Raw genomic sequence first — 11,224 nt, 5'->3', positions numbered from 1 at the left:
AAACATAATATCCCTACAGTTTTAGCCTCTGTTTTAGTCTGAGCAGACTTTTTCCTGGCAGTGAAGCTAAATGAAATACAAGATCTGAAACAAAACTGGACAACTGAAGAATGCAAGCTAGCAGTTTCCTTACATACTAGGAAGAAAACAGTTACAAAACTGATAGCTTGCATATTAAAAGCAATCTGTAGCTCCAAAAACACAGAACTCTGTGCAACATTTACTTAGCAGAAAAGCATGCCTCATTTACAACTGACTGTGCTGGAAAGCAAAGCAAATTAGTCTACAGTGATAACCATGAATCCCAAGGCCATGTTCTGTATGAGAGCAATCATCCAGAGACATAGAAGCTAGCTGTCTTTCAGCAGTAAGGAGACAGCAAATATTTATTACCCACTGGAAGATGTCAGAACAAGAAACACACAACCAAAGAATAAAGCCAAAAGTATTCAAGCTATGCATCTCAGGAACTTGGAGTAATTAAGAAAGAAAAGAGAGCTTCAAGATAAGCTTTCTTAGAGTCTATCAAAAAACTGCATGGACTTATTTAGCATGTTAAGCAAGGGGCTTTGGTAACAAAATACAATGCTTAATATGCAGAAGAAGAAATTTTACCTTGTTCTTCACTCCCTTCTTTACATAGGCTAGAGCTCTGGCCAAGACTTAAACTGATATCATCAGAGGTCTTGGCAGTGTCAGTATCTCCTGTGAATTTTAAGAAAAAAAAGAGTACTAGAGCTTCAAGTATTAACAAATACACCTACATTGCAGATTTCTCAGCTGTCACGAAAACATGTTGCTTTTATTGCTTCATCTGAAGTTAAATAATAATTACAAGTAACACCAGATTTATCTTTTAGAGTTAAGTATTGTCAATTTCTTTTATTTTGTATATAAAAGTTTTCATACAACTACACAAATCTTCCATGAAGAACTGGAAAAGCATCTTACACAGAATTCAGCAGAAATGAACACATTTATTTTTCTTAAATATACATCTATTTTAAAATTCCTTTTTTCATGGCTGCCAGTAGAAATGAGGGGTAGATACTAACTAAGTATTTGTAAAGATAAAAAAAGGGAAGGAAAAAGCAGGAAGGTGACAAAAATTAACATCTCATTTTCTTTTCTCTTATGGGCCTAAAAAATTTACAAGTTAACAGCTTTGCTTATTGAAATTAATTAACTTTTCATCTCAGATGAGTACTCAAGAGCTGTCCTGGACAATACTCTTGCTAGATGTTAAGCAACTAGAAATAATGAAGTCACTGTAATACAATACCAGAACAGTGACTGGTTCCACATAACTCAAAATAGCAGAGAAAATGTCAACCTAAACCAACCCCTTGGCTCTGCATTTACAAGCAAAAGAAAAACCTGTTGTTACATGGAATACAGAGCCCAGGCTACAGAATATTCTCTCCTAGTGTTTCAGGCACAATTTGCAACTCCAAGGAAGATTTCTTCCAGGTAGCAAATGCTGTACCTAGCTCACAAAAACAATTAACAAGGTAGACACTATATGGAAACAACAACAACAACAACAACAACAACAACAAAAAAGTGACTTGAAGTGCTACCACAAGGTAATTTTGAGAAGTAGCCAAAAATCTCACCTTTGATGGTTGCTGCTGTTCCCAGACGAGATAACCCAGATCCAACCTAGGAAAAGAGAATTATGTGAACAGCTGTAAACTCTCAGGAATCACCCAAACGTCGTTTCCCATTACTGCAGTGCACACATTTCCCTGTACACCCAGGAGAGATTTTTCAAAGGCACAAAAGGCTCCAAAAGTACACTGCCATAAAATCCTGACTCAGAATGTTTCCACTGCAAACAGAGATGACAAGGCATCTAATTAAGCAGCCAACTATGTCTCTGCATTATTCTATTTTATAGTCAATGTCCTTTGAGATTTTACTATACCAATTTTAAAAGCAGTTTTTAAGCTAAGAATTTTCCTTGAAAATACCTACTGAAGAAACAAACTACTAGTGTGGCAGTACACTAATAACTGCTGCTGTAAAGTCGAATGTTTAACGGCTGCCTAACACACTTGAATAACACACCATGTTAATATAAAACTTCAGTGTTCAACATAGTAAACACCAAGCAAAATCCAGAAACTGCTCCCAATGGAAAACAGGTGTATTTTTACCAGGGTTAGTTTTCAGGGCTGAGAGTTGATCCAATGAGCAGGTAACCACAAGAACCTAAGTGTTGGTACATGGAAAAGTGCAGCAGCACGAACAGGGGATATGGCAGAGTGATCCCTGCTGGCAGCTGAATAAACCTGAATCAATGTAACCTAATCATTTCACTGTATCTTATTCCCCCTTCTACTTCCTGCAAACACAATTTTTCTTTTGAAGACAAGTACACAAATTACAGTTACCTCAAAGCAAGTAAAATGGTTAGTGTTAGGCTGTAGTATTCCTTGATATACTCTTGGATATGAGCTCCAATCTCATTCCAATTTTATAGTATCTGCTTTTCAGCCTTGTTCACAGGCAAACCAGCAGGCACATACCTCCTGGCCATTTATGTTTGCAGCCTGCCTTCCTACCTACGTCCTGTAATCTGTAGCAGATTATTTAGCAGAGGTGCTAAAGAGAGTTTAGTCTTTCCTTCAAAAAAATTTCCATAATCACCTCTCTCAAAGAACTTGGAATAGCATACAAAAATGTATGTGTCAAATAATTAAACCATTCAGAAATAAGAGGACAAGAGCACTTAAAGGCAAAACCTGAACCCAGAACACAAAAAGGATGGTAATTTGACTTTACTGTATACTTACTGGAATGCTATTTTACAAAGCTTTCTAGTTCAAATGACTATGGGAAAAAAAGAAGCATAATTCTACTAATGCTTCTGTGTAAGGACAGCAAGTTACTACAGAGTAATGACTTTACTACATGTAACAAAAGAGCAGCCAGAGTTTGGTTAATGCATTTTCTTCACTACACTGTCCATGCATGCTTTTACTTAGTCATTTTTCCATGTTTCAACTTTTTTCCCTTCAGTAACGTGCCTTCTTTGAATGCTGTAGCTGAATGCAAATGCATCAGCGTGGGAAAGCTATTTCACACAAAAAATAAACAGATCTCTGATGCTTACTGTTCACATACCCTTGTGATGCTGCAAATTCACTCACAGGGGACTAGGAAAAACTAATTTTATCAGCATACACACATTTCAAACACTATACTTCCTTTCACAGTAGTTTTAGCTGCGTTATAGGGTGAACATTAAAGCACACAGGGAAGAACACAGAACTTCTTCACATGCTTTAACATTGAAACTGTTATGTTTGGAGTAGGTTCATTTCTAAAGACCAGTCAAAGAGACATTCCCCAGCCTAGTTCTGTCTTCCTGCATGGACCATCATTTCTCACTCCTTGAACACTACCAAATACCTGCTCTCTTCAAAGAAGAAAATCTCTTAAGACTATCTGTGCTGTGCAACGAAGCATCATTCAGACTGAACACCAGTATTAGCATAACACTGCACTACTTTATATACTGCTTGCTCAGAGAGCTAATTAGGAGGACTCAATATTGTACCACCACACCAAGAACTTCCATGCAATTCAAAAATAGCTTCTGTATCTTTAATATGGTACTGCCTTGCTCATTGTCAACACAGCCATAAGTCTGGCCAGTCAGTCTGCTTGTCCTCATCAAGAATTGGTAAAATAAAGATATCAGGACTGGCTAAACGTCACAAGCCAAACAGAAGGAACAGCACTTGCAGCGCTATGGAAGTTGAATGCATCAATCTAGCAGCCATAGTAAGGACACAGAACAACTTCCCCAGTGAAATTAAGGCTACTAGAGCATAAGGAAGTTGCTTCAAAACTAATAACGCCAAGTTCTTCAGCACTTCCATCTAGTCCACAGCAGCCCTTATTTGTTGTTTTCTTCCCACCCTTGCCAAAGTGGCAAAACAGTGAAGATTTTGCAGAGGTCATCCAAAAATAAACAGCTTTAGTCTTTCTATTTCTATGAATTTATCTTGCTTTGGACTTCAACAAATTAACATATTTGACTGCAGAGCCTGAACTGTCAGAAATAATAACTTGCAGAAAGCCATTTAGCACTGCAAGAGATAATCAGCTGCAGATACATTCTGAGAAGACTTAACAGAAGCCTCTTCAAATTCAGCACAACTGAAGTTTACCAATTAAGTATCTAAACAACAGGTCAAACAAAAGTAAGTGAGGAAAGAACATAAGGATGGAGTTACAGCTTGAGCCATCTAATGGTTCACTGATAGCAAAAGGAAAAGACAAGCCCACCACAGGGGACTCAGTACTAATCTGACCATGCTCTGAGCCATTATGATTTACAAAATCAGAAGACAGCTTAGTGAGCAAAAGGGGATACTTTCTGATGGGACAGTAGGTTGCATTAAAAAAATCCATCCATTCCTCAAATGAGGAACAGGATGAGCAACAGCTATGCAGCTGCAAGAGTGCAATAAACACCCCAGTAAAGCAGTTCAGAAATACAGAGAAGTAAGCGGTTTACCCTAATTAATAATTTTCCTAATAACTTTTCAAAAAGGTAAAACAGCAAGAAAAATAAAAATCAGCAAAAATTCCTCCACAGATTGCAAAGCCAGCAGGACTAAAGCAACAACTGCAAGCAGCTTTAATTCTTACCTGGTTAGGATCTATCCCAGCATAAGAATTTCGTGAGCTACAGCCAACAGGGGGAGTTGCCTCTCGTATGAACTCTGACATCTCAATCCCTCCACCAGGGTCACTGAGAGAAACAGAAGACAAAACAAAAACCCAAACAACATTAACCTATCAGTTAAACAGAAGTTTGTCTGTCTACACTGAGGGCAGGTTCCAAACAATTTTTCTCTTTTCAAATATCAGGGGCTCCAAAGCAAGCCAGTACCTCAGATGAATGCAGCGTGTCTGGCCCAGGAAGCTCAGTCAGAGCTGGAGCACCCTATACATTGTCACAGAAGCTGCTGCCTTGAAGTCCACTCTCACCAGCCAACACAAACCACGAAGACTTAGAAGCTACAAGGCATTCTGAAATGCTGACATATTAAATTCTCTCTATGCATACACATATGTAACTTTCAGCTCATCTGTTCAACTATAATACCAATTAGTTTGAAAAGTACTAAATAGAACTCTTTCAAAGAGCAGAAAAAGGACTCCCACTCTTTTCCTTAGACTGGATGTAGGAGCAAAAGTAATGATGGGTTAAGCCAGAAAGCCACACAGTGTCAGTTAAAGTTATTGGAAATACCACGTCCCTGTATGTCTCAAGTGGTTTGTATCTCTCCCAGAGATGCAAACCACTTCAGAAAATAACTTCCCTTCAGATAATTCACATACCCTACCAAGAAATATTTTGAGGTACAATATACATATTATGTCCTAGTGATCTCACCCTTCCAGGATTAATAAGTGTTGATTTGAAATTATTTTCTAAATCAACATCATCAAATGGCAATTCAACAGTTCAGCTTGTCAGAGGCAGGTATCTATGAAACAAAAACAAGTGGGTCTGTCCACGAGAACAACAGGGTATGAAATGAGTTGGGGACTACAACTCAGAGGTCCAACCTAGTACCGCTTGTTAACTGAAGGAGAAGCTGAGGCATCCTTTGTTTTCTCCCAATACAGTCCTCTTCAAACCACTTTGATACAGGAGACTTCTGAAGAGAAGTAGCAGCAGCATAATTTGACAACCCACTCTGCTCCTTCCCAAAGATAAACAACAGCCTCCCAACGATCATGGAGCCAGAGCTGTGGCAAGCCCACTTACACAATCTTGGTGGAGAAAGAACGTACGCAGACCTCTCCTCCAGGGGGACTACAGAAAAATGAAGCCACTCTGGAGAACAGGACAGAAATGGACAGAAGCACTGCAAGACTTATTTAATAAAATCTAGTCTCATAGAAAAAAAGTCTCATGCAGTAAGAGCAACACCTAGTAATTTTTTTTAATATATGGACATCTATCTAGGATATTCTAAACCTGCCAGTAGACTGAAGGACCTGAAACACCCCTTGTTCTGCAGCACGATGTTTCAAGCTCCTGTCATCTCAGAGAGGCATAAAGGTACAACCTCTGGAACCATTCTAGGTCATACAAGAGGCCCCTGAACCTTCCAACATCAAAGAGATGACAAAAAAATAGTTCGAAATTAAGAATATATTACTTCAGTAAGACACAACCAGCCATGAGTTAGCAGAACAATCACAGTCTGACTCCAGCCAACTGCAGAAAGCTGTGAAAAGCCACCATTTTGGTACAGGTCAGCAGTGAGATATACACGTGCTTTTTCTTATTGAAGGTTACAGCACCCTCTCTGGCCTGATATTATCAGGTATGTTAAGGTGGAACCAGGTAAAGAAAAACACCCAAAAGTCACAGAATGCAGCTTCAACAACTTCCAGCAGCTTGAGCCAAAGTATTCCTTCCGTAAGCATTTTAAGAACACATAAGGACACAGCATGAAATTAAAAACTAAACTGAACAATGCTCACTTAGCATTCAAGTTCAGCATATATTATGATGAATGAAGATGTAACAAAGGACACCTTTCACAAAAAGATGAAATTTCTTTCCTGTTTGAATAATTCATTGAGAAACACTGCATGCCATTAAAGTGTGTCCTATGAAGTAGAAAAGTCAGTCACTGAGAATAAGCTCAGAACTGGGCACATCAGCCAGGGTGGGAGAAGGAGATGAGGAGATGAGAAAGTGAACCGGCAGATATCAGCATAAGCAACACCACCACCACTCTACTCACAGCTGCACAGCCTGTGACAGCACACCTAAACTAAGGATTTAACAAAATCTAGCAACAACCACCCACAAACGAAGCCTGCAGGAAGTTCAGATTTCTAGGATTAATCACTCTATGCCTAAGGATCTGGTCTACAACAGCACGCAGAATCCTTTAGGACCCATTTTCTGCTAGTGTTGTGACCATTCCTTCCTGCTATTAAGTTCTACAATGGGTTCCTTACAGTTTGCTGACTTCACACCTTAGAGCAAGTGCTACACTAGCCAGTTTGCAAGCAAAAAACCCAGAAGTTGCTACACAAATTAAGAAGAATGTAAATTATGTCCAGCTACCTGCAACAGAGGCTGCTGTACAAGAGGTATTCAGAGACTACATAAAAAAATTAAAACTAGTATTTCTAATTATTATTAAGTGTCCTATTTAAAATTACTTTCTTCAGCTACATTATAGAGGGTCAGAGACTAACCAAAAGTCTGCAAATGCTGTAAGCCCATATGAATCCCAAAGTTTCAAATGTGACTTAGGCTGACCAAATAACGTCTGACATTCAGGCTAGAGCTTCCAGAGAGAATTTGGAATAAGTTTCATTTCCAGACAGAACAGAGGACAAGTTTTACTCTTTTCTTTTGAACATCTTCTATCTTTAATTTCCAACTAAAATGGCAGCATTAGTGAGGAGGCTGCTCTCAAAACACAGGCCCACCACAGCATGTACTGCAAATGCTAGACCATGACAGTGACAGGTGTTAAGAGAAGTTTTCTTCAAAGCTTGAATCATTAATTATAGTTAAAAAAAAAAAAGCAAAACAACTCCAAGCTCACCAATGGGTCTGCCAGCCACCAAAAACTGCAAGAAGAAATTGCTAAGGTAGGGCAACACTTTTATTATTTTTTTATATTATAGGGTTTACTTTTTTTATTTTTATTCCTCTTGCTTATACTTAAGTAGACCATAACCCAAAGATGCAACATTCTCCAACTCTGTTTTATTTATAGGAGAAGTACACATGAAATTCATGTAGCATCATGACTGCAGCTCCTCTATACTGATGGAGATCAGGGACAGCAGTGTCACCAGGTTAATACTTTGAACCACTGCAGTCACACCAGAAAGTAGTCATATTCACATCTCCAAAAGCAAGACCAAGTTAAGTGGTTTAAGGTAACTATGTGGGTCCACTGATGGAAAACAAATTATGCTTGCACTGTTCCTTCTGCCTTTTATATGAGATTACAAGCCTGTACCCCCATTAGTTTTCACGAGGCCTCACAGAAGCATTACTAACACCACCCCCTAAGTATGAAAGCAGCAACTGCAGAAGCTACAGATGACAACTCACACTCCTCTCCCCAAATTAAGACCAACTTCTTTCAAAAATATTGACTAGAAAATTTCAGCTTTATAGAGGATGAAGAAAAAATAAGGCATTTCTTAGGAAACAGTAAAGTGTTCTTCACTTAAGCACACCAAACCAATGAAAATATTAAAAATCCTCAGAGTTTGATCCTAGTCACAAACCAATCTGAACCAAAGATAAATGAGCAGTTCACATGAACCTCCAAGTGACAGCCCATCATCTTCATCAGGTACTTGAAAGCACCACTTTGCAGATAAGCATCTTCAGAAAGAACAAACGGCACTTCTTAGAAGCTAAACAGAATCCTGAACCTAACTTTTGAACAGAAACCAGACTATTACTTAACCCTTCAAAAATACCAGTATTCCCATCTGAAGTGGTCTCAGGGAGGGTGTGTGGTGGGGTGAAAACTCTCAGACAGCTTTGTGCATTGTACTATATTTATTTGGTAACACATGCTGCAGCCTAAGCTACCAAAACTAATACACCGATTATGCAAATATGTAAGCTAGTACACCTGCTTCCACCTCCCCTATGTCCACCTTATGCTAGGGGAGTAGATTTAAAAAAAAAAAAAAACAAACAAAAAGAAAACTCTACACACACTTTCTTCCAAGACAGAAGGGTTTTTTTTATTAGTATTCCTATTTAACTTCCTAAAAATGTGACAGCTCAGTATTAAACACTCATTCTGCATCTCCTCTACTGGTTTAAATGCTATCCTAGAGTTCTTGTAAGCTGCCAGGCAAAGATTAGTATATACTGTACATCCCACTTACCAAAAAGTAACTCCGTAATTTCTGCATTGACCTTGTTCCCAGTTCTAGTTAAGAGACCTGAAAGTGGGAACAAGGATCATATAAAAGTTAATGAAACTTTAGTTGGCAAGCAGGACACACAGCATCAAACTAACCTCTACTTCTGAGCTCACAAATGCTTATAAGGTAGTAGCTTGTCCCATGTCAACTGCTCCTTAGACAAAACAGAACTTCTGAAACATCCAGAAGCAATTCACAGTACTAGTAGAAAGAAGTCCCTTGCCAAGTCTTGGCTACTGTTCTGGAAGCAAAAGCTACAGGGCTTAAAAAGAAAAAAACCCAAACAAAACATCTAAGGATTGCAGCTAAAACATGCATTAGCAATGGTGCATTGAAACAAAACAGACCACTAGTTTACTTTCTTGAGTTTTATTAATCAGAACAAGCATTAATATACATTTTGGCACGCATTCTGCCAAAATAGCTCCATACAGTTTAAGTGAAGCATATGGTGACTAAATGGAGTCACAATTAAAATCAGCAGGTTGAGTTACCAAACACAACATGGAAAAAGGGTCAGGTTATAAAAGATTGATACAAGAAGTTACTGTATATCAACTTTAAAGGTTTTTGCTAACAATACCTGAGCTGAGAGCAGATACAGAAGACCTTCCCACTTCATGAGAAGCTACCCCACATGCACAGTAATGTCCTTTTAGTCCTTCTAGGCTGAGCATTTTAAAGAGCATCAATTAAACACTTCAGTTCTTTAAGCAGCCTGATCAACAGACTTCAGAGGCTTCTTTCAACTACTCTTCTTTCAAGCAGGTGTCTTTGTGTAACAGTTTCAGGTTTGGGGTTTGGTTTCATTTTTCAAAAAGAGACACAAGCTTTTAAGAGTCAGGACAGCATGCTGAGCACCTCACTTCAAAAACTATTCATGGCTACTAGTATCAGAAACCCAGAGACAAGAGAAAGGTCTTCTTTAAAAGCTAACCATTCAAGGTTTCAGTCTACTCTTAAGACAACTTCAATTATCTGGAGCCAGGCAGAGAGTTTGATAATAGAGCTCCTAACAGGTCCACAGCCTGATCAGACTGGTTCGGCTGGCCTTGCTGATGAGTCATCTTTTGCTCTTCCTTCTCCAAATAGTCTGGTCAGAGGAGGAAAACCTCTGACTTTTCTTATGCTGGCAACAGCAAAGATCTGTGGAAAGGAACCACCTCCTATTGACAGGACTTCAGAATCATCGCCTTCACTTACTTAGCTGAGCAATTCCAGAATTTCCAAATGGACAGGACAGCATTCTCCTGAAGTAAGACTATGACTGGAGTCAAGCACTGTATTTTGTAAAAGTGCTTTTGCAAAGCTGAGCAAATTGGAACCAAATCAGACATTCCTTTTAGTGATAAAAGACTTTACATGTAGTATGTGGTCTTTGACAGGTAGATTTTTAAAAACTAAGGCTAATGCTGAAATAAGAATCCTGGTACTGGTTGTGTTCATTAAGTATTTAGTGACCTAATCAGCACACATTTTCCATGCTATTGTTTCAGTGCTTCCAGTATTTTCAATATTGTTCTGGAACTCCTTCTAGGGGGAAGAACCAGGAAATTAACATAAACCCATCGTTTCAAACCCAATACATAAATAAGTCTGCTTTTAAAGACCAGATTTAAACAGTCTTTCAGAACTACAAGGCTCTGCATCTCCATTCTTCAGCATTTATTTCAACCACCGTTCCAGTTACACACCTGATCAAGCCAGGGCTGTTTACCATTTGAAGCAGTGTACAAGTATCAGCAGCCACCTTACCTGGGCCCATTGCTGTCTTTCCTCTTGGCCAAAACACTGCTTTGTTCTGTTTTTGCACCTCTGTCCATATGCTCACTGGCATTCCTCTCCACAATCTCTCCCTCGTCCAGCGCCCTGTGCAGGCGGTAATTCACCATCTTCAGAACGATGAAGAGAGCTGCTATCACCGGGCAGTAGACAGCCACGATCATCATGGAAGAAGGAAGGGCCTTTCAAAAGAGAGCAACCAAGAGTTCATGAACACCAGGTCAAACATTCATCAGAATATATAAAGCCATCTAGAGTATTAGTTTCTTTCGTACAAAAAAATATTGATCATACTGAAAACAAAGGTCAAGCTTTGTGGGGAGATTTGTTAGAAGTCTAGTAACAAAAAAAAAAAATGAACAGCAGGACTACAAAATACCAGAGCACCACAGCAGCATGCTAAGTAGAGCCACCACTGGAGCTTCAGAACCAAACTCAACTCTTCTTTTTCCAGGCTATTCAAATGTAAGACCTAGACTTGGAA

At 38.9% G+C, this 11,224-nt stretch overlaps 1 protein-coding gene across 1 annotated transcript in view; it reads right to left on the bottom strand.

Moving 5' to 3' along the window:
- The window catches only part of LOC103771193 (pecanex-like protein 1), a gene marked incomplete at its 3' end in the record, with an annotated part of 29,394 nt that extends 18,487 nt beyond the window's left edge, over positions 1-10,907 (bottom strand). The window contains exons 1-4 of the mRNA XM_008938483.1: positions 10,714-10,907; positions 4,666-4,768; positions 1,617-1,662; positions 616-705 (exon numbers count right to left, since the gene is read on the bottom strand). Of these exons, the coding sequence (XP_008936731.1) occupies positions 616-705; positions 1,617-1,662; positions 4,666-4,768; positions 10,714-10,907 (433 nt within the window). The remainder of the gene's footprint in view (positions 1-615; positions 706-1,616; positions 1,663-4,665; positions 4,769-10,713) is intronic.
- Between the last annotated feature and the right edge of the window lie 317 nt (positions 10,908-11,224).

The sequence above is a fragment of the Merops nubicus genome, unplaced genomic scaffold, assembly GCF_000691845.1.
Source record: "Merops nubicus isolate BGI_N331 unplaced genomic scaffold, ASM69184v1 scaffold32964, whole genome shotgun sequence".
NCBI classification, from domain to species: domain Eukaryota; kingdom Metazoa; phylum Chordata; class Aves; order Coraciiformes; family Meropidae; genus Merops; species Merops nubicus.
Note: the sequence above shows the minus strand (reverse complement) of the source record. Positions and strands in the feature narration are given on the sequence as shown.